The 23,917-nt window shown below is 42.0% G+C and overlaps 2 protein-coding genes across 3 annotated transcripts in view; both read right to left on the bottom strand.

Annotated features, from left to right (window-relative positions):
* Nucleotides 1–2,594: 2,594 nt before the first annotated feature.
* The window catches only part of RGS7BP (regulator of G protein signaling 7 binding protein), a 116,048-nt gene continuing 94,725 nt past the window's right edge, over nt 2,595–23,917 (bottom strand). The window contains exons 4-6 of one of the 2 annotated variants that reach the window (XM_061187841.1): nt 23,114–23,261; nt 21,096–21,166; nt 2,595–2,686 (exon numbers count right to left, since the gene is read on the bottom strand). In XM_061187841.1, the coding sequence (XP_061043824.1) occupies nt 2,595–2,686; nt 21,096–21,166; nt 23,114–23,261 (311 nt within the window). Of the gene's footprint in view, nt 2,687–21,091; nt 21,167–23,113; nt 23,262–23,917 lie in introns of those variants that run through there. The other variant, XM_061187842.1, reaches the window with a different exon arrangement.
* Nucleotides 10,765–12,494, bottom strand: LOC133089726 (protein enabled homolog). Its single transcript, XM_061187843.1, is given in 2 exon segments — nt 10,765–11,485; nt 11,487–12,494. Coding segments are annotated over 2 exon segments (1,665 nt in total). The 5' UTR covers nt 12,462–12,494; the 3' UTR covers nt 10,765–10,795.

The raw sequence follows: 23,917 nt of genomic DNA, 5'->3' as shown, positions 1-23,917 counted from the left end.
TGGGAGATGGTGAATTACCCATTGCAGCTCTGAGCCAGGGTAGGTTATTGGGACTTTGAGTGCTAAATTTAATTTTAGGACCTGCTATAGTGAAAAAGATCTATAAATCTTGGAGTATGTCCATGGGAACTACAAAATTGATCCAAGGCCGGGAAACAGGCACTATGAATAAAAGACAAGGTGGCTGAATTTATTTACCTTAGATATGGAAAGCCTAGCTAGGGAATTAGACAAATCCCCATCTCCATGAATAGCTACTATAGCCCTCCCCAGACATGGAGGTGAGACCTGAATTTATTAACAGTCTTCAGTTGTACAAAGGACAATTGCACGGAAGGTGTTACTTTCACACTGAGGCTAAGGCAAGAGTGAGCACAAATTAACCAAGCAGACGTGATTTAGGTCACGCATTTAGAAGAAGGTGCTGAACACCAAGGCTGGGCTTATCTGTTAATAACTCTGTATGTATTTTTTTTAGTAGGAACTAGATTGAAGCTAAGGGTTCAGTATAGTGGAAGGTGGGAGAGGACAGAGATGGGAGCTGAGAGAGTGCCAGATTGGGCTCCTTCATAATTTCTAAAACAATGGACCTGAAGTGAATTAAACTTCACGGGATGAAAATGAACTGCATTCAGGAAAGGATATTAAACTTGAATCAAACCTGATTTATGAAAATCAGGGTTTGAGGACCAGGTAAATTTGGGAGTGGTTACCTGCTTTGCAAAGGAGCAGTCACTGTAGGAGTTTTTAAATAGCATATTCTGACACTGTACTACAAGTATTTGATTTAGAAAATTGTGATTTTTCTCGTAACTTTCAAGGGTACGTCTTGATATGAAGCTAGTCATACCTATAGCCATGCATCAATTGCCAACTCACTGGAATACATCTCTGGACTCCAAGAATAAGGCCAACGACCAGCTGGTGTGATCTAAATAGAGGTATGCATCGCCTTTTGAGAACTCTTCCAACTCTTTAATCCTTTCACTTTCAATCAAAAAAACTAGAAGACAATTTCAAGGATAATTTCCACAACATCAGATATTAGGTTGAACTATATGAAGCTGCCATTTTTTAGGTCAAAAACAGTCAAATATCAGCAATTTCATATAATTTAACCTAATACGATAATTATTCCAGTAGTTTGTCTGTACCTCTCTTGCCCTTCACTAAAGCTAAAAGCTTGAGTATATTTACTTTTCAGGTCAAAATACTGGTGGACTTATAAATGCCTGTGCACATAAATACTGAGAAATTATAGGGTTGGGATTAGAGATGCATCTTGGATAAACCATGTATATAGCTCATCCTTTTATTGTGCTGGTCTCTGGTGCCTCTTGTCTGACTTTAGGAATTTCAGACTATGGAAAACAAGAAAAGAAGTCCAAAGGCTTGATCTTTCAACCCATGGGAAATTCTGTCTGGGACATGGGCCAAAGGAAGAACAAGGGAAAATATAACAAAATCTGTATCATGTTACAAGTTTAGTGGAGGAAGAGCACAGCAGAGCTGTGAGCAGAAAAACAAAGCGTGTGGCTTCCTCCTTTCTAAAATAGAGTATTGCTTAATGTGTCCTGCTTTTAAGATTCCAAGCATAAGACAAGACACCAAGTACACGTTGGAAAAGTCCTATCTGCATAGTCATCTAAAATGAGACAAGCTTAGCTTAACTAAAAACATTTTATTAACAATGTAAAATGTTAAGTATTTTTACGATCTGAGCTAATTCCAGCATGCCCTATAAGATTTAACACTATGCTGATGTGCAGACATCATGCTTCAGATTTCAATTAGAACAAAATATGATAATACTCAATTTTACATTTGAGGGTAATTGTATATGTTACTACACCATTTCCTAACTGGATTACTTCATTCTCCAAGAAGCTGAAAAAGACACCATTGGATCGAAAGGAAATTAGTTGCCCATATGCATTGTAGGCAGTTATTAGGATTATTGTGTATTTACAAAATTTAAATACTTTTCATATATGGTTTTTGTTGCATTATAAATTAAGATATTTTTACGTTGAAGCTCTTAGATTCTGACAGAATGGAAGACTAAACGTAAATGAGTGCAGAGAAAGCAATAGGTTGAGGTGGTATACGTTTGATTATAATATTATTCCTAATATTGGTTGGATTTTGAACAGTTTTGCAGTTTTAAATAGATTTCTATGTTTAAAGACTCTCATATGTGATCATTTGTTAACATGAGATCAGCAAGAGCTATAGATATACTATTATACATGAAATAATTTTTCTCTGTGTAATACTTAAAAAACCTTTAAATAATTTAAAAATCATAATTCTTGCATCTGTCATGGTGTGGTTTGGAGCAGACATGCACAATGTCAGCTTTAAAAATCCTTTTAAAAACAGCCTGCTCGTCGAATCTGTCTTTTTTTTTTTTCTTGACAGCAGCTGCTTTCAAATGTAAAATCATTTCAAAGGGCAGCGGGAGGTGGATAAAAGTAACAAGGAAGCATAGAAAACATAGTCAAAAACCAATAACTGTGGTTCAGCTGTCTGGAGGTCCTCGGGTTCAGTGATATTTTCAGGTCTTCCTAGTGGTGGTTTCCAGGAGGAATCACCTAGCTTGAGACGAGACAGCATAGCCCAAAGAACCTTCTCTTCCGTCTTCTAACCAGGGGGTAGGGAGTTAGATTTAGAAGGCTGCTGTCATCTGTGATGGAATAGAATGTACATATGAGTGAGGTACAGACAAAACAACGTGTTTTTTATGAATTGGCCTTAAAAATCCACCATCCTTCGAATCCAACTTTCTCAGCCTCGGCACCATTGACATTTTGGACCAGATCATTCTTTATTGTTGGGGGCTCTCCTGAGCATTGTAGGATGTTTAGCAGCATCCCTGGCCTCTACTCACTAGATGCCAGTAGCACTCCCCTACCAGTTGTGACAACCGAAAATGTCCCCAGATATGGCCAAATGTTCCTGGGGTGGCGGTGAGGGTGAAGCAAAGAGCCCACAGTTGAGAACCACTGCTTAGAGTTAAATCTAAACTGCTTTGAGGCAGTTTTTCACTTGGGAGATGTATACTTCTTTGAAAAAGCCCATGCTTTGGAGTAAAGCTGGCTTCTTTCCTATACTTTACTACTTACTAGTCCTGTGACTTTGAAAGTGTCACTTAAGCTTGTTAGGCTTCATTTTCCCCATATGTAAAATAAGGCTCAGTAATACTTACCCTAGGTGAGAATTAAATGAAATAATCTATTAAAAACATTTAGCTTGGGTGGGGACATTGGTGCCTAGCATGGAGGAAACGCTCAGTAAATATAGCTATTATTAACTATTTTCCTTTACATAGGACCTTGTCTTACCTCCATTCACCTACTTTATGCCTCGGGAAGAAGCTTCAACTATTTCTTGTTGAGTCTTTCCCTAGCACTTTCTATAGATATCTGCACACAAGGGCATTCAGAGAAGATTGTCAGCTGTTGAATTCACAAGTGGTGGTTTGAAAATTTTAATATGATGACAAGTAGAGAAAGAAATAAACCAGTAAACCAAATACAGTTTAATGAGCTTGGTTTTTGGGAAATAGTGCAGTTCAACAGAGAGTGTGGGTAGAAACAGCCTGTTGGAGCAGAACTGGCCAATGTGGGTTGCAGAGGCTGGAGAAGGACCACAGGGAAATAATCTGGAAATGGCTAGCTGGGGCAGCGCTAAGATACGGTCAGAATGGAACTAGGGGCAACAAAATGGCTGGTTGGCTGGCAACTCTTATATACCTAAGCTTTGCCGGGACTAGTTGCACTGCCCTCCCAGAGCAGAGCTAAAATGTTCTCTCCTTTCCCCATCCTAACGTTGAAGATGCAGGACCTTGGAAAAGAGCCCAGAATCAGGAGTTAGATGAAGTGATTGATATAGTGAAGAATTGTGCCCCACTTCAATAAAACTGGCTTGTAGATGAGGGTTGGTTTTCTTGATTACTGAGAGCCTAGACGCTCAGGAAACTATCAGGAACAAATGAGTCCTGGCTTTCTGGTCCTCTTACATAAATTGTCATCCAAGTGCCCTGGCTTTCCCTCCCCATCCCCCAAGGCTCCCATGTGTCATATTTATTTGTAAATTAGCATCACCCACCGAGTTGACAGTGTTCCTTGGAATGCTGCACTATGTTACACACGTAGATGAAACTAGAGTAGCAAGTCAGAGCCAGGGAAGAAAACAGGTGCCCCAGCTGGGCACATCAGATTAATCAAACACAGCCTAACCCCTCCCAGGCTCCCCAGATTAAAATCCTCTCTTAATACTCACACTCTGCTGATGTGGAGAAAAACAGGACTCTGTCTTTTTCACAGTGAAAAATAATTCACTATAATCTGGATGTCAACATTTTGAGGCAAAAAAATAGGACATCTCTCTTTTACAGTTAAACTTGCCCCAAATAGTTAAGATGCTGAAAGCAATGTCAAATCCTATATATAAGCCTGATTTCTCAGAAGAATAACAGATGAATCATAATATATTTGGAGCAGATAGAAATGATAACCATACTCTCTCATCATTTTTAGGACTCTTACTTTTTTAACTGCCTAATGACCAGTGAACTTAACCTAATTGGATATGGCCAAGATACAGCAGACCCTGAAAGGTAAAGAATTTTATTTTTTGGTATCTCTTTGAATACTGATTACACTTCCCAAAACTCAGGTTCAACTGGAAGTTAATGCTTCCTTGGAACAGAATCACCAAAACTATGAAGATACTAATAGGAAAGAAAAATCTTATTTCTATTTCTATGAGACTTGGAGATCTATTTCCTGAATTCCCATTTATTTCCTGAATTCCCTATATGCTTGCCTTTCTTCAGTCATTTAAGAGACTTGGGAGTGACCTCACTGGTATTTATATATTATACAACAAAATGCAATTCTGATGTGTATCATTCCCACTACGTGAGGAAATGTATACATACGTTGGTATGTTTTATTTACAAAGAAAGTGTGCACGTGTGTGCTGTGGTGGTATATTTGCTCCCATTCTCTCTTTTTTAGATATTAAAAGCACACAGGTATTATGAGATTTGTATCAAGACTGACCCTTGTATCTGTGCATTCATTACAGTGAATCAAAAAACCTTTGTGCTATTGAAATTCTCCTCATTCAGTCTTCTTTTCATATATATATATATATATATATATATATATATATAAAACATTCACTTGTGAGTGCTATATACACACATGCACACACACATACGTATATAGCATTCATAAGTGAATAGGAAGTGTTAGGATTGATGAGAAAGTGCTCAGATGTTAAGCGAAGGACAGACTGCTTGTTAAGGACGACTGCTGGTTTGGGGCATCTTAGTTGAGCATTTGTGACACCTTTGCCTAGCCTAGAGCTTGTCTGATCATCACCTAGGGCTGAGGTGACACAAAAGCTCAAAAATTCTTGGCAGAAATTCAGCGCAGCTTTCTTACACTCTAGGAAGCTGACACCTGCAGTAAATGCTGAAATTCACTGAGCAGTAAGTCTGCCTGGAATGGTTTGAAGTCAATTCAAAGCTAAGGAAAGATGTCTTCCCACATACTGAAATCCTGTCTCTGAAGTGAGGGGCTGTCAACAGAATGTGAGCAAAATGGGATGTTTCCCCACTCATTCTAAACTTTCTGCGCTAATCCATCTGAACTTGCTGGGAAATCTTTGATTTTTATTGGAAATGTTTGAGACTTTTATGGTGTCTTTTCTCCAAAGTGCATACCCTCAGAGAACTGTAACTTAGGAGAGTTTTAAATGTGAAAATAAAAAGTGAGAAAGGGAAGAGGAGGCAGGAAAGCATAGCAGAAAGTGAAAGAAAAGGAAAGTAGGGTATTCAGCCATCAGTAAATTCAAACCCCAGTCATTTAATGTTTAATTCTTGGATGTTTAATGTTTAATCCCTACTAAAGCCAGGGATGCTGGAGTCCCCCAAGGTACAGTAATACCGTTTTTCTATTGCTCAAATTTCTTTTGCCAATAAAAGATTTTTTACATAAATGATATGTTAAGAAACAGAAGGACATGAACATGAGAAGTTTTCAAATAATAAACTGAGTGTTTGAGTTTAAAGCTATGTTCTCTAAGTCAAGAGAAGTGTTTATAATGGAACTGCAGTTGCACATTTCTAATCTGTTAAAAAAGGAGAACTTCAGCTAATCCCAGGGTTCCCAAACATAAGATGCATCAGCTTCATCTGAGGGCTTATTAAAGCACAGATTGCTGGCCCTACCTCCAGAGTTTCTGAATCAGTAGGTCTGGGGTGGGCCAGGCAATCTGCATTTCTTACAAGTTCCTGGACCTGATGATACGGCTGGTCCTGAGACCACACTTTGAGAACCACTGAATTAATCAAAGCTCTATGAAGTGTAGGGCTCTATGTCAGGTGCTGGGGGTAATATGAGATGGGTCCTAAGAGAAAGGTGAACCTTGGCCTCAGGGATCTTTGTCTGAGTAACTAGGAGGCTTCATTAGAAATGCCATTACAGAGATACAAATACAATGCTTTGAGAATTCCCAGAGGGGGAAATTACTCCCATCTGTAAAGAAGACATTTGTGGAAAATTCCTGGGGCCTCAGTGTTCATGCTGGGCTACAAGGTATGGGGAGAACTTGGACATTTGGTGAAGTAGGGGGGCAGGCGTTCGGGATGGAGAAAGCAGTGTCAAAGGAGGAGGTCAGGGCAGGTCAAAGACAGGGAGGTCAAAGGCAGCCTGAATTTGGGTCCAAGTAAGTGGTCCAGTCTGGCTGGAATGAAAGGCATATGAAGGAGGGGATGGTCTAAAATAGAACTACTTAGAATTCCCTAAATAAGACCATTCCTTCCCTTGCCTCCCTGCCTTTACACACACCATCTCTTTTTTCAGAAAAGTCTTTTCTGACTGCTCCGTGCTTCTACCTTCCTTCATGCTTCCATACAATTGCTATAGCCCTTGGTACATTGTCTGCTTCCAACCCTGTTTAGCCACCATTCTATGAGCAACTCTTTATGAAAGACTTAATAAATTTACCCTTGCTGCCCAGCTCTTCAGCTCCCACTTACTCCTCAACCCTCCTTAATTAGGCTTCCAGGCCCCCAATTCCAAGTAAGCTACTTTGGCCAACCTCACCAGTGACTCCCTTGTTGCTAAATCCTATGGACTCTTTCAGTTCTTATCTAGCTGAACTACCCCACACTATTAGCCATTCCTTCCGTGCAACTTTCTTATTATACTATGTTGAGTTTCTTCTCAGTTTTTTTGTAAACTGCTCTTCTTTCCCCTCAAACCTTACATTTTGGTATTTCAGGGCTCTTCTCTATGTACTCTCCATGGGTGGTCTCAACCATTTTTAGGGCTTCGATTACCACTACGCTGCTGACGTTTACATCTGTATTTCCTGTCCTTCTAGCTCGCATGTCTCACCTCAGCATAAGACATGTACATCCATCACAACCACTGAGCATTGCTCTTGGAGTCCCCCCACATCCAGAACTTCAACTGTCCTGTCCTCTACCTCTACTGGTACTGCTCTGTTCTAATTTAGTGATTGACACCATCATTCACTCTGCTTTCCAAGTCTGAACCCAGGTTTCATCCTTGATTCTGCCTTGGCCTTATGTACATCAGCCAACTGGTCATATCCTCTTCTCCAAGCCCCGGTCTTTAGGTCAGATTGTAAGCATTTCTCACCTGTCTTATTGCACTTGCCTACTAACTGAATCCCTCAAGTGACCTCAGGATAAAGTCCAAACCTCTTAACATGAATTAGAGGGGCCTCCCCCAACTTCTCTAGTCTCTCTCTCTTTTTTTTTATATATACTGCAATTTTATTTCAATCGCACAAACGAAGTTAGCATGTAGGAAATTTAAATGAACAGTACGATAAAAATAGCAGAGAACCGAAAACTCTAATAAGGAAGTACACCTAAAGCATGAGAATTCAACATTCATTAGTGTTTCATCTTCAGTTTTGATTGACACTTGATGCTTGCAAAATTTTGAAACAAACTTTGAGATCATGATGACTATTCTGAAGAGATTTCAGCACCGGCACTAAGATTTGTACATTCAGTTGGTTTGCAATTGACTTGTTAGCCATTTACATAGTGTATATACAGATTTGTCACAGGTCAGATCACAGTGTTGAAGGAAAGAAGTACCTTCCCGTAATGAGAAAGGATCCCCTAAACTGCACTCAGCTTAAGACATCCAATGTACAAGAGCATGAAAACCATCATAATATTGTGCCTCCAAGGAACATAGTTTTGATAAGGAAAATAACCTAAGCTTCTGTTTCCCATTTTAATTACTGAAATCTCTAACAATGACAAAACTGTCACATAGGACAGTAAATGTATACAGTAATTCAATCAAACTTCTTGGAAAGAACACATTTAGCAATCTGGGATAATGCAGAACAACAGGAAATAAAACGTGATTCAACACTGGTTCTTTTTGCCATTTTACACAGACATCATGTTAATATTAGACCAAGGCACAAAACATTTAGTGCATAAACCAGTTTCTTTTTTAAGATCTAGCATTTTTACTGTAGTCTTTTATCTTACTTTGGACCACTTGTCCCCAGTACTCTATCCTACTATAGACTGTTTAACTTAATCAACAAAATCAAAAGTGATTTCTGAGCAGATTTATGGGGGACATAAACATTTGTATCATCAAAGTGTTTGCATAACCAAAAGTACAATAATAAAGGTGAAAATGCCACCTATTTCTTTTAGAAAGTAGTACTTCATAAGCTTGCTGAATCTTTAATGTCTTCACTATTGGATGACAATGAATAGTTGATAGAAAAAAAGAACTGTATACTTGAATTATGATAGCTCATCCATCACAGATCTAAAAATGAAGTTTCTACAGAAACAGAACTATTTTAACAAGGGAAAAAAATTCCTTCATTCAAACCTCTTTGAAGTGGTAATGGCTGCAAAACTTGCAGCACTTAGAAAACTATGCTATCAACAAGTTCTGTCTTTAAGAACTTAGATTAAGAAATCTAGATAGCAGATGAAAGTGGATTATTTCTTCAAAATTTTAGTAAAACTACTGATAATCAAAAGTTTCAAAGCAAATATGGCACATAACAACTCAAGCATAAATCAAGGTGGAGAGCCTGGAGAATTTTGATTTCCTAAAATTTTAAAAAATTCTATCATTGCAACATACAGGATTTCTCCCCTATTTTAATCTTAGAAGTTTCAAAGAAAAGGGAGTGGATAACATATACACATGTGAGTGCCCACACAAACACGCATGCATGCACGCATGCACACATGGTGGTAAGTAGAGTATCTAGTTCCTTCTTCCCACCACCTAAATCTCACTTTATTTATTAAGAGAAAATTATGCAGGACCCCCCCTCACTGTTTTCCCTTTATCTAATGATTTCTGTGACCTTAATTGCTGCCATCATTGTTACTTTTCTAGTATTTCAACATAAGATTCAAAAGCAGCTTTGTAGTCAGGAACGTTTACCTGAACGCCTGTATAACTGCAGGGCGCCAAGGTAATAACTGCCAAATTCAGGGATGGAACTTTTGAGTTCCACAGTAAGATGTAGTTCATGTGAAGCTCAGAATCATGTTTCAGACCATTGACCTTACTCAAGTTAAAATACAAATAGCTGAAGACATGATGTAAAAGATTAAGTACTTGATGCTGTTAACATATTTACCAATTAAAGTCACAAAATATTCCTCATTATTATTCATGCAGATAACTGAGAACGAAGATAGTGCAGAAATTAACTTTGAATAAAAAATTATTCCTTCCCTTCCTTCCACTCCCCTAAACTCTACAAAATGTTTTCCCTGGGACTAGGCCTTGAAAAGGCCACTACATATTAGTTTGACATGCATTACTGTCTGCAATTAAAAAAAGCTAATTTTGTGGTGGTTTTTTAATTTTATAATTTATAATTACATTACAAAAATGTCCACATGCATAAATCTAAAAAAGGTTGAAAACCTACAGTGAATCTACAATATACTGTTTTACATTTGACCACTGGTTTTGTGTTATGTAGGAGTCACAGATTTGGTAAAGCATTGTAACAATTTAGGAAGGCATCTAAATATTTAAATTATGGACAAATTTTATGTTTGAATCTACAAAATTGCATGAAGGCTAAACTTGAGAGACTTCCTATCATTCTAAAATTCCTCACTCTGAACAAATCATTTTTAGGACACTTTCTTATAAATATCACCCTTTGAAAGCACATACAATTCCGTTTGTTCCACATTTTATGATCTTAACCTACATAGGGCTGAACTCAATTATTCATGGAATATCAAATATGATAGGAAGACAAACCTGAGAGAAACATTTACAATACAATAGCATAACTTGCTAAATTCCTCATCACCATTCTCTGAAAAAAAACTTCTCAAGCCTTTCTCCTCTTTATTTTAGCAATGGATTGTGGAAAATGTGCGATTTCCTCTTGACATGAAAATATTTCAATGCACCGTGATCTTGCCTGATGGATTCAGTATTTTCTGCATAAGTGATACAGGAACTCCTATACAACTCTCTTCCATCCTGTTGTAAAGGTCAGAAACAAGCAGCAAACTGGGAGGGAAACAGCTTATCACCAGGGTAGTAATGTCTGAAGGCTTTCAAAGTTTGTTGGTTTTCCCTCCTTCCAACTGTTTGTCTCCATTTTCTTCTTACAGCTCACAAAATGTAAGGGTTTTGTTGTTGTTACCACAGTTGTTGTTTGTAGGTTTTTTTTTTTCCTTTCTCCAGATTAAAGTCCTATCTCTCCTTAGTTTGATTCTCTATGCAGTATTTGACTTGCTCAGTTCCTGCCTGATTGCATCAATGAGCTCTGCTTTTAGCTTAGTTAATTCTCTTCTCATTTCATCTAAAATGTCCTGCTTCAGCCTGTCATAGTACAGTCCCTCTGCCTGGACTCCGTTGGCACTGGGCTGTGACAAGGGCGCAGATTTTGGTCTGTGTAATGAATCATAGGACGTGTTGTCAAAAACAATCTGATTTTTCCTTGGAGAATCCCATCTGGAAATAACAGGTGACTTGCTGCCATTCATTGTATTTGTTCTTTCCCAAGGTTTTCTTGTCGGTTCAGGTGTACTTGATGAAGAGGCCTCAGAAGTTACAGGCTCTGAATCTTCATTTTTGTCCTCTTTTTGTTCTGTTTCTGTTGTTGATCCCTTTTCAGCAATTCTTCTCCTCCTGGCCAGCAGGGCACTCATTTCTTCCATTAAACCACTACCCCCTAACGGAAGGGATCCATTTCCATGGCCCATATCTGTTTTAGATGAGGCCGAATTCACACCAGTGGTGTTCCCTCCGCTTGGGAAAGAGGCATCCTCCGTCCGTGACACTTTCCTAAGTTTTGCTCCAGCAAATGCAGCTGCAAGTCCAGTTGAAGGGCGATTGTCTTCAGACATGGATCCCGAAAAAAATCCAGATGCAGGGAGGGGAGGAGCAGGAGGTGGGGGGGGGGGGAGGGGGTACCTGATTAGGAAGAGGTGGTGGAGGAGGCGGAGGCGGGGGCCCTGAGGACGGAAGTGGAGGGGGTGGAGGGGATCCTGGGGGAGGAGGGAGCGCGGCTGATGCCTGGGCAGGACCTGGTGGGAGTGGAGGAGGGGGTGGAGGTCCCAAGACAATGCCCTGTTGGGATGGAGTCTAGGCCGGCTGAGAGGCTGCCTGCGAGCCTGGCTCAGAAGCAGAGGAGTCTCCCAGCACAGAGTTTAGAGGAGCCTCCACAGAGGCAGGGGCAGCGGCATTTGCCATTCTTCGCTCTTGCTCCCATTCCAGCTGCTCCCTTTCTAGCTGCCCTTGCCGCTCTCTTTCTGACCTTTCCCGGTCCAGTCTCTCCAGCCTCTCCCGCTCTTGTCTCTCCCGCTGCAGACGATCCTGACGTTCCCTTTCTTGTCCCTCTCTCTCCAGCTGCTCCTGTTCTAGTCGCTCCCGCTCCAGCCTTTTCCTTTCTAACCTCTCCCTCTCCAATCTCTCCCTTTCCATCCTTTCTCTCTCTAGCCTTTCCCGCTCCAGCTCCTTTTGTCATTGCTGTTCTTGTAGTTGCCTTCTTTGAATTTCCAATTCTTCTTGTGATGGGCCATTCTGAACTTCAGCAGGTAGTTGTGAATTTTGTCTAGGCAATGTTGGCCTTGTTTCCTGTGAATGTAACACTTCTAAGACATGCATCATGACACTTGCAAAGACATTGGCATCTTCTTTGCTGCCAAAGTTGAGACCATACACCTGTCTAGCATCCCACCATTGGTGGAAGGTCTGTGTAGCTTGATTGTACTTCAACCCTTTAGGAATGGCACAATATATCACGACCTGCTGGTCCTGAATCTTCCCGCCCACCACTCTGAATGTGTTGTTGCCTGTATGATGATATAGATGAACTCTGATGAACCCCGTTGAACCACCAGCTGGCACCCACTTTTTATTGGCATCATCATAAACCATCACAGCAGCTCTTGCCTGACAGATACTCTGTTCACTTATTATTTTAAATGTATCCTGCCACTCCCTTCTGGTCTGCAGAGTTTCTGCTGAAAAATCAGCTGATAACCTTATGGGAATTCCCTTGTATGTTATTTGTCGCTTTTCTCTTGCTGCTTTTAATATTTTCTCTTTACCTTTAATTTTTGTCATTTTGATTACAATGTGTCGTGGTATATTCCTCTGTGGGTTTATCCTGTATGGAACTCTCCATGCTTCGTGGACTTGGATGATTGTTTCCTTTCCCAGGTTAGGGAAGTTTCCAGCTATTATCTCTTCAAATATGTTCTCAGGCCCTTTCTCTCTCTCTTCTCCTTCTGGGACCCCTATAATGCGACTGTTAGTGCGCTTAATGTTGTTCCAGAGGTCTCTTACACTGTCCTCATTTCCTTTCAGTCTTTTTTCATTTTTCTGCTCCACAGTAGTGATTTCCCCTACTCTCTCTTCCAGCTCACTGATCCATTCTGCTTCATTTACTCTACTATTGATTCCTTCCAGTGTGTTTTTCACTTCAGTTATTGTATTATTCAACTCTGTTTGGTTGTTCTTTATATTTTCTAACTCTTTGTTAAAAAATCCTTCTAACTTATCCATTTTTCTCCTGAGTTCTTGGATCATCTTTACAGTCGTTACTCTGAACTCTTTCTTGGGTAGATTGCCTGTCTCCACATCACTTAATTCTTCTGGAGTTTTATCTTGCTCCTTCATCTGAAACACATTCCTCTGCCACCTCATTTTGGGTTAATTACGTTTCTCAACTTTGGAGAAGTAGCCTTCTGTAGAAGACGTCCTATGGGTCCCAGCAGTGCACTCACCCAAGGGCCAGGGGCCAGGGGCCAGCGGTCCCAGGGTAGTGTCTGGCCTGTGTTTGCAGACTGCAGTCTACTGGATCATAGTTTTCTTCCTTCTGATTTCTGCCCCCTGGTGGGTGAGGCTGGTCTAGAAGCTTGTGTAGGCTTCCTGGCACAAAGGGCTGATGTCTACCCACTGGTGGGTGGAGCTGGGTCCTGGCCCTCTGGTGGGAAGGCTGTGTGATAAAGAAGTCTTTAGGCGACCTGTCTGCTTATGCGTGGGGCTGTGGGGCTGTACTCCCACCCGTTAGTTGTTTGGCCTGAGGCATCCGGCACTGAAGCCTATAGGCTGTTGGGTGGGGCCAGGTGTTGGTGCTAAAGACCCAAGCAAGATGTCTGCCTCAAGGAGAGTTCATGCCGATGAATAATCCCCAATATATCTGCCACCAGCTTTTATGGCCCCAGCATGAGCCACAGCCACCCCTCCCCACTGCCTCCCCAGGAGACCCTCCAAGACCAGCAGGTAGGTCTGGCCCAGGCTCCTATGAGGTTACTGCTTTTGCCCTTGGTCCTGGTGCACGTGAGATTTTGTGCAATCCCTTTAAGGGTTAAGTCTCTGTTTCACCCAGTCCTGTGGAGCTCCTGCAAATAAGCCCCGCTGGCCTTCAAATCGAAATGCTCTGGGGGGCAACTCTTCCCAGTGCCAGACCCCCGGGCTGGGAAGCCTGATGTGGGCCTCAGAACTCTCACTCCTGTGGGAGAGCCTCTGCAAGGTCACCCAAGGCGGGGTGCAGTGGGTAGGAGGTTAAGGATTTGATTATATTTCAAGTGCACCCCTCCTACCATCTCGTTGTGCTTTCTTCTTTATGCCTTTAGATGTAGAAGATCTTTTTCTGTAGGTTCCAGTCTTTTCTATCGATGGTTGCTCAGATGTTAGTTGTGATTTTGGTGTGTTCACGAGAGGAGGTAAGCTCAAGGTCCTTCCACTCCGCCATCTTGAAAGACTCCCTCTAGTCGCTCTCTTAAGCCTCTTTTCTTTTTTTAAATTTATTTATTTTATTTATTTTATTTTTGGCTGCATTGGGTCTTCGTTGCTGTGCGCAGGCTTTCTCTAGTTGAGGTGATTGGGGGCTACTCCTTGTTGTGGTGCGCGGGCTTCTCATTGCAGTGGCTTCTCTTGTTGCAGAGCGGACTTCAGTAGTTGTGGCACATGGGCTCAGTAGTTGTGGCTTGCAGGTTCTAGAGCGCAGGCTTAGTAATTGTGGAGCACAGGCTTAGTTGCTCCGTGGCATGTGGGATCCTCCCGGACCAGGGCTTGAACCCGTGTCCCCTGCATTGGCAGGCAGATTCTTAACCACTGTGCCACCAGGGAAGCCCTTAAGCCTCTTTTCTAACCACTTTCCCAAATAATGAAGTGCTTGTAGTTCATCAAAATGCCCTGCTCTGTCATCTCCTCAGACACCTTCACACATTCAGAATCTTCTGCCTAGACTGTCTTCTTTACATCTTTTTCTTTAGCTAATTTCAATTTATCCTAAAAAATCTCAGCTCAGATACTTTCCAAAAAGAAATTCTCCTTCCCCATTTACAACTAAAATCTGACTAGGTGAGAATCCAATATGCCCTTGTAGCAACCTGTATCTAACTAATAGTTGCATTTTAAGCCCTATTTTTTTTTTTTGTCTTTCCAATAGTATGTGTGTGTGTGTGTGTGTGTGTGTATCTCTGTGTGTGTGTGTGTTATCTCTGTGTGTGTGTGTGTGTGTTAGTTGTTTCCAGAGTTCACATGTCATACCCTGAAGGCTCCATCACAATCTGTGCAAGGGGAGGCTTATGTCATTTGAAAAAGCTTCCCAGGTGATTCTCATCCCATTCTGTCCTGTTGAGATGGAGAGCCTCTAGGGAGAGTCATCCCCAGCACCTGACACAGAATCTGGCATATTGTAAGTGACTATAACATGTTGGATGATGGTGGGGACAAGGAATGATGAGGTGAGAAGTCTGTTTTTCCTTCAATGGACAATGTGTAGACACATAAAATTTGTGAGTAGTGGCTCAACATAATTAGAGTAATGTATTTAGAAACTGATGTGTGATCAGTGATGAGTGGATTAGATTGGAGGAGAGGGGTGGGGGGATAGCATATGTCACGCTGAATCCTGGGCAAAATGTTGTAGAGATTGCAAAGGATCTGGGGTAACCAGTAAAACTGCCTAGAGTGGAATTCCCTGGTGGCGCAGTGGTTAAGAATCTGCCTGCCAATGCAGGGGACATGGGTTCGATCCCTGGTCTGGGAAGATCCCACATGCCGTGGAGCAACTAAGCCCGTGCGCCACAACTACTGAGCCTGTGCTCTAGAGCCCGCAAGCCACAACTACTGAGCCTGCGTGCTGCAACTACTGAAGCCCGTGAGCCTAGAGCCCGTGCTCCGCAACAAGAGAAGCCACTGCAGTGAGAAGCCCGCGCACTGCAACGAAGAGTAGCCCCCGCTCGCCACAACTAGAGAAAGCCCACGCGCAGCAATGAAGACGCAACGGAGCCAAAAATAAATAAATTAATTAAAAAACAAAACAAAAAACTGCCCTGAGTGACATTCAGACACCAACTTGAGGCACAGAAAGTCTTTATACAAGGTGCTGGGCAAGGACCTAAAAAGTCATCTCCAGGCTAGCAGGTGGCATAACTGCTCAGTGTTCTTCAGCCAGATTCCAGAGAACTCTTCTGCCTGCCATGGCTAGGTTGGTTCTAGTTATGCACGTCCAGACTGGAGTGCATCAGGGGTGTAGAGAATGGGGGAACTGTTCCTAGACCCAGTTTAGTCTGGAGTAGGACTGTCTGCAGGAGGGGGCCCATTCTAGAACAGGTGCAATTCCTGACTGATCCACTTCAGACAGACTCTAATGCATGGTACCACCAACTGAATTCTAGGCAAGAGTAAATGTATTGACACACCGCACAGCATTCATGAAGTCAGAATTTTGGAAAAGGTGAAACTGTCTTTCAGGCTTAAATTATTTCTGCAGTGTTTTGTCTGATCACAGCCTGCATTTAGAAGATGCTTGTCCTTCACTTTCCCATCTCCTCTTAGCCTTTGTCAGTAACTTTGCGGGCTCTACACAGGTGGTTCCATTTGTAATCCATTTGACACAGCAAGACTCTCATAATTAATGAAGCTCTCTACAGCACTGCCAGTGACCTGGAATGTAGGACAGGAGAGGTGCTGAAGCAGAGGAAAGGACAGCGGGCTGACAGCCAGGAGACCTGGATGTTGCCAGGAGGCTGCTGGCAGCTGGAGCCTAGCCAGGGAGTTTTCTTCTGTGCACCTCTGTCTCCAGCCTTAAACTGGAAGCACGGAAGCAAAGGTCCCGTCTCAAATAAAGGTATAATCACTAACCATTACAATTCCTGCACTTGGCCACCTTCCTTTATTTGTCACTGAAAATCAATTTAAAGCATATTGTTGTTGAGTCAAGTTTTGATTGTGGTGGGAAGGCGGGAAGATAGGATTCAACCTTGAAATGCTAAAATCAACACGGAAGCGTTTCTGAGTTGAGGGACAGGATGGAGTCTGGAGAACAGGGGATTCAGAGCATTTCCAGGGTGGGTTCCCCACCCGCACCCCATACGTGCCCAGCAGGATTTCCACATGGTCAGGGCTTGAGTAGGAAAAAGGGGGACCAGGAGCAGTATCTTTTCCCTTTTTCTCTCTGCTTCAAACTCACGTGTAAATGGAATGAAAAGAGAAAGGAAAGAAGCAGCCAGAAGGAAAACAGATGGCTCTCTATAATGCTTTTCATCCAGTTAGAATTATGTTTTGACAATAAGGTCCTACAGAAAAAAACTGGAACACGTTTTCCCACATTTCACCCCACACCATTTTCTGCATAGATTAGACCTGTATAATAAATAAATCGCCTGAAATGAATTCCAGGAAGGTCATGGGGCAGCCCCTATGCTCTATCTTGGTATATGCAGAGAGAGGGATCTGGCTGATCTGCTTATTAAAATAGTGCCGCATGCATCTGTTAAAAAATGTTCCCATGGTGACTCCAACAGACCTGCCTTCCTTCAGGCCTTCTCAAACACCCCAGTGGAGACTCGCATTCCCCTTCCCCACCGCTCCACTCCCAGTGACGTCATGCTGTGAGTACCCATTAAATATGCCCAGAACAGAGATGTATCTTCACCTGCTAAGGGTTCCCATTTCTCCCCCGAATGAAGAAACCGTAATTTCCCACAAGACTTCACCTGAATTTTAAAAATTATTTTAAAATCATACAGCATTACTCCCTCCTGAAGAAGTCCTTCTATCTCCTAGCTTTTTCCTTTTCATGGCCCAAATGGATTTAGGATTCAAGTCCTAGGCATCAGTTGTTTTGATTTTTCCCTTTTCACTTGTGTTTTTACTCGTAGTATCAATCATTCATTACTATTATTATATTTTTAAAATGTATTTAAAATTCTAATTATTTTTTCCATTTATAAAAGTAATACAAAGTTATACAAAATATTTCTACTATAATTTTGGATTTTTTTGGCCAAACCACTTGACATGTGGGATCTTAGTTCCCTGACCAGGGATCGAACCCACAACCCCTGCAGTGGAAGCGCAGAGTCTTAACCACAGGACTGCCAGGGAAGTCCCAGTATTTCTATTATACTTTTTATGATTATAAAAATGTCCTAAGTAAAGAAAATAAAATTTCTATTTTTCCAATAATGCCTGATTCAAAAACTGTTGTATGAAATTTCACTAAATATAGAGAGAATGTTTCAGATATTTAATTTAAAATATAGGCTATGGCATCCATGAAACTCAGCCTAGGGGGCCCTGGGTTGTCATCCTCCTAAGCAACTGGATGTGAAGTAAAAGAAGAGGCCCACGTGCTGTTGGTGGGGGGGACTTGCCCTACATAATAAGAAGGTGAGGATAGCTTCAGACATGAGCCCGAAATCCAAAGTCTCAGAGATCAATATTCTGGAGAGCTGGCTCAGGATCAACCTTTCATGGACGCTGCACATAGTCTGCTTCAGAGTGAAATGTAGCAGGTATTGTTCAATTTGATGATGATTTGGAGTTTTCCTGAACTAGGTTGGTGGGCCAGATGGTAAATATCAATAATAACAATAACAATAATAATAATAATAATGCAACTGTTGAGCGCTTGCTCTCTGTAAGGTTGGTAGTAGGCATTGACATGCGTTTAATCATTTAATCCTTACAACAGTCCTCTGAAGTAGGTGGTCTAATTTCTTTTTCAGGGATAAGGAAATGTACATTTCCAGAAGTTAAACTACTTGTTCCAGCAAAATGGCAGAGCAAGCATCGGAACCCCAGGGTAGCCTTAACCATGCTTATTTCTAGCAGCAAACTTGCAGGCTGTGTCCAGAGGGCTCTCATCACTACAACACTCTGTAGTAAAACACTGTTTTCTTAAAATCCTACAAGGCCTCCCAAACACTGTACCACGGCTCAAGCCAGGAGCCCTCGGTCAGCAGGCCCTTCAGGGGGTGCTTGCAGTTACCTGATGCACCACATTGCCGGTCTCTTCTTTTCTTTTCTTTTTTTTTTTTCACTTTTCTTATTATTAAATTTTATTTTATTTTTTAATTGAATTTTATTTCTTTTATACAGCAGGTTCTTATTAGTTATCCACTTTATACCTATTAGTGTATATATGTCAATCGCCCGCCTCTTATTTTCTGTTACCTGCCTCCGTCCCTTGCAGCTCAGGTCACACTACACTGTCTGGTGTTCTCACCTCCACCTCTCCACCTTCTGCCACGCTGCTCCTTGAGCCAAGCGGAGCTCCTGCTCTGCTGCCAAATCCTCTCCCTCCTCACCCAGAGGCAAGCAGCACCCTGCCCTCCCTCCTGACTGGGCTTTGCTCGGTGGAAACGAGGTGTATCTTTCTTACCTCTAAAAACCCTTTCTCCACCCTCTATGGACCACTCTCTGAAGCTGATGCTTCCCTTAAGGCTGCTCTGGCCATATGTGCTTAGTGAAAGTGATTATTATTAGTCCTTTGTACATATGTTCAGACTCTGGGGCTGCAAAGTTGGTTGCAGGTTGAACAAACATTTAATGTTTACGCTGGGTGTTATTCTACTATGTTCCGAGCATTTCTCTAGGTACTGAAGATAAAACAGTTAACAAAAGCATACAGAGGAAGAGTGGCCCCCACTTGCCACAACTGGAGAAAGCCCTCGCACAGAAACGAAGACCCAACACAGCCATAAAAATAAATAAATAAATAAAATTAAAAAAAAAAAAGCATACAGAGGCCCTTCCCTCACAGAACTTACATTCTAGTGAATATCCCCTTTCCCTTTCTGTGTTTCTGCTTCCTTTTCTGGTGTATACTCCCATAGGCTAGTTCCAGAGACAAGCTACCTGGGATCACATCCCAGCCTTTCTACTTACAGTCTGTGTGACCTTGGCCAAGTTAGTTAACCTCTCTGTGCCTCAGTTTCCTGTAAATTGGGAAACATGAATAGCATTTCCCTCAAAGCTGTTATTAGAATTAAATAAGTTAATGTAGTTAATACATCTAAGGTATTTAGGATAGTGGCTGTGATATTGTAATTTATATATATTTGGTCTTTGACCTCATTCTTGGCACAGAGCTACCAAAACTCTGGGAACTTCCTTAGAGAGCAATAAAGATGTCTTTTGTTATGTTAATGATGTGACATTTGGAAAACACCTGAGGATGGGGGCTGGTAGTTGGAGAACCAACTACGTGATTGGAGGGTTAGAAATTTCAATCCCACCCCCTGACTTCCAGGGAGGGGAGAGGGGCTGGAGGTTGAATCAATTGCCAATGGCCAGTGATTTAATCAGTCATGCCTGTGTAAGAAGCCACTATAAAAACTCAGGAGGCCAGGGTTTGGAGAGCTTCTGAGACTGGGGAGGGTGGTGCTCCTGGAGAGGGCATGGAATTTCCGCGCCCTTTCCCCATGCCTTGCCCTATGCATCTCTTCTATCTGGCTGTTCCTGAGTTATATCCTGTGATAGTAAACCGGTGATCTGGTAAGTAAAATGTTTCTCTGAGTTCTGTGAGCTGCTCTAGTGAACTAACTGAACTTAAGAAGGAGTTCATTGGACCCTCTGATCTATAGCTGGATGTCAGAAGCTCAGGTGACAACCTGGACTTGGGATTGGTGTCTAAAGTTGGGGGTGAGGGCGGGCAGTCTTTTAGGACTACTGAACCCTTAACTCGTGGAATCCGACGCTGTCCCCAGTTAGTGTCAGAATTCAGTTGAACTGCAGGACACCCAGCTGGTGTCCGATAATTGCTTGGTGGTATGGAAAAACCCCCATACATTGGAATTGGCTGCAAAATCACAGTGGCAATTTATGTTAATTATTACTATTACTTTGTTTAGATAACACACAACACGTAGATGGCAGGGATCTTCCTCTGGAAGTGTTCTTAAGTCTCTTCCACTTGGCTGTAAACTTCTTAAAGGCAAGGGCCAAGTCTTCAGTCCTTTTGTGTTTGCCACACATGGTGTAGTGCTTTTCACAGCGTACACAATGAATAAATGCTCTTGACTGATAGGGCCCGTGGAGGTGTCTGCTGTGGCATCAGAGTGTTTCTCAGCTCCCCCTCAGAGCAAAACTGCATTCACCTGATACACTATTCTCATTCTCTTGTCTTCTCGAGGAAAGACAACTGCAGGCTCAATGCCTTCTATTGCTTGTGTAAAAAAAAAAAAACTTGCTTTAATTTCTGAAGAAACAAGACCCAAGGTTATCATGTTAAAAACATCCTCTGCCTCAAAGAGAAATGACAAGACTCACCTTGATTTTTCAATGGTAAAGGCATAGTTTCCCTGAGTTTGCTTAAAAGGTTTTTCATTTCTCGCATGTCTCTGTAAAATTGATAAAAAGAAAAAATATCAGCTGTAAATTTTTGAAATGTAATCTCAAACAGTCTGTTCTGTGAGACAACTGAAGGACAAAGTCTGTGCCTAATTGTACCAGCTCGAGCTTCCAGTAGGCAAATATTGCATTTATTTTGCTTTTATAAGAAAAAAGAAAATCTGAGTTGGGTTGGCTCTGGAAGGAATAAGAACTACTCTGACAAACGTTTCCGCAGGGCATTCTGCTATAGGAGCCCTCATATCTGCCTTCAGTTGGACCTGGCTGAGATCAGAGAAGAGCCTCTGGTAATGAGGACAGTACTTCACGTTTCCAAGGGCAGGTGAAGGGCACACAACTAGAACAACAGGGGAACCCTGGGCAAAGCTGAGGCTGGGTGATGATTTTCTCATCTGGTCCGAGGGCTGTCCTGCCTGTGTGGGTTCACTCCCTGTCGTTTCTCATTATCGTGATTGGAATTCAGAGTAACACAGCTGTTAAGCATTCCCAAGGGTCAACACATTAAATTGACTTGGAATGTTTTTAATGTGCAGCCCAGTTTGAGACCCACAGATTTCTTAGGGCAAAGTGATAGGGAGAAGCAAGGAAGCCCCCTCCCAGACCAGGTCTACTGTGCCTACTTCTCCCAGTCACTCCCACCTCCTTTGACCAGAATCTGAACTTTTAGGCTGAACTGAAATACCTCCAGCGCTGAGGGCTAGACTCTCCTATTATTATTATCAGCCATAGCTTGCTCTCTGACAAGCTTACAAGGCTTGGATAGAGATTCTGTGCAAGGTTTCTGAAAAGGAAAATGGCTTTGCTGAAGGATTACACACTGACCATGGCACTCTGGCAGATATTTCTTCCTGGGAATAGAGCAAAGCATTTTCTACTTTATAAATTAAGAGAAATCACTCATCATTTGTCTATAGCTCTCTCAAACTGTGCCAAACAGCTTTATTGTTTGAATTGTTGGATTTCCAAGCATAGACAAAAATCCCAGTTTTATTAATAGCACGTAATTACCACATGCTTCAATTTTCTATAAACACAGAAATTTGGTAATTAGCTTTAGAATTATATTACAATCTGAAAGTAGAACTACAATGGCTCTAAATGTCACTGTGTGATACATTTCTAAAAATAAAAAAATAGTGTTCATTATCTTGTCAATGACTCAACCCCACACACACAGAGCCCTCGATGGAATTGCCTAGTATTCATTCAGCTGCTTCGTGCTGGCTCTGGGGACATCAGTAGCAAAGGACAAGATATCAGTGTGAAGGCCAATAAACAAGGGGCTTGTTCCTCTGCCTCACAGAATGGAATTTTTAGCATCTAGATGCGTTTATGATTATATTATTGTTATTGCTTCCTTTTCCCAAATGAAATAGAATCACTGTAGAATCTCTTCTTCCCAAGAAAGAAACTCCTTCTCTAGCCGTGAGCTACTGCTTGTTAAGACAAATGCATTAACTCACTTTGACCACTAAGGGGCCATCGTCTACATCCTGGGAGAGTAAGAGAAGACAGCTCTTCGGAAAGCTGTCTGTGAACTGGACAGAGCACTCAGCCCCTGACTGGCAACTGAATAGGCCATTCCATACACCTGAAATCTGAGAATCTACTGGAGGCATCTTTGCACAATTTTGAATTCTTCTCCCTTAAACAAATGGAAATTTTGGGACCCAGCCTGGCGGGTGAGCTGTGATGGGTATATAGAAGCACTCCATTTTCATCTCCACGGAGATGCAAGGCTGATGGAGTGGGATAAGCAGAGGCCTGGGAGCCCACATCTCCTGGAGGTTCTGCTGTCATTCCGCAGATGGATTTGGACCCCTTACCGTCTCTCATCTCAGTTTCTAAATCTGAAAGAGAAAATCTCGACTCTCTCTAGCCCCTGAGTATTAACTAGAGGAGGATTGGCAGTCTATTTAGGGTAACTTCCCACTTACCTTTCAGTGTTCTCAATGTCTGTGGAAACCTGCCAGGAATGTTGCTGAATATCTACAGGGGATGATGAGGAGTCCTCTAGAGCAGGTGTTTCAGCGCACTCCTCAATTTTGCAATCCAAACTCTTGGTTCCCCCTCCAGGCTCCTTTCCTAAGGGGGTTGGTGTTGGTAAAGAGAAGGGGATAAGAAATGATAAATGCAAATTCTATACCCAAGATATCATTGCAAATGTTGGCTATGCTTTGAGTCAAATGCTCCATTAACCCTAGAAACTTCTTTGAATACTAAAATAATGTGTGTGTGTGTGTGTATAGCATATTTTCACAACATTCTGGGAAAGGTATCTGAGGTCAATGCAACCTGAAGATCAAGATTAAAGTAAGGGCCCTGCCTTTGATGGAGTATTGGTGCTTTGTAACCCATTCTTCGTGAGTTAGATCGGATTAGCTAGGGAGAGGAGATTCAGCCTGTGAAATTGTGCTGCTTTTTTGGTCCTCAGATGCAGGGGCAGGTAAAAGGGCCAGGAGCAGGTGACGCCCAGCAGGAGGAATAGGAGCCCCGCTGTTCCCTCTCATTCTGACACTAGCCCTCTGGGCCTGTGAGAAGCAGCAGAGATTATGGACCTGCCTTGCATTTCCTTGGCTCTCCAACCTCCTTCAGTGTATCATTCTATGAGGAGAGAGCCCAGTCTCAAGATCCAGCCTCACTCTGCTGAGACCACAAAGTGCCATCAACTAAAGCACCATGTACTGGGTAGCCGTCCACAGTAGTGAACTGCCAATGCACTAAGACTTGTATTTACCGGG

The sequence above is a fragment of the Eubalaena glacialis genome, chromosome 4 (assembly GCF_028564815.1).
Source record: "Eubalaena glacialis isolate mEubGla1 chromosome 4, mEubGla1.1.hap2.+ XY, whole genome shotgun sequence".
Lineage (NCBI taxonomy): Eukaryota > Metazoa > Chordata > Mammalia > Artiodactyla > Balaenidae > Eubalaena > Eubalaena glacialis.
Note: the sequence above shows the minus strand (reverse complement) of the source record. Positions and strands in the feature narration are given on the sequence as shown.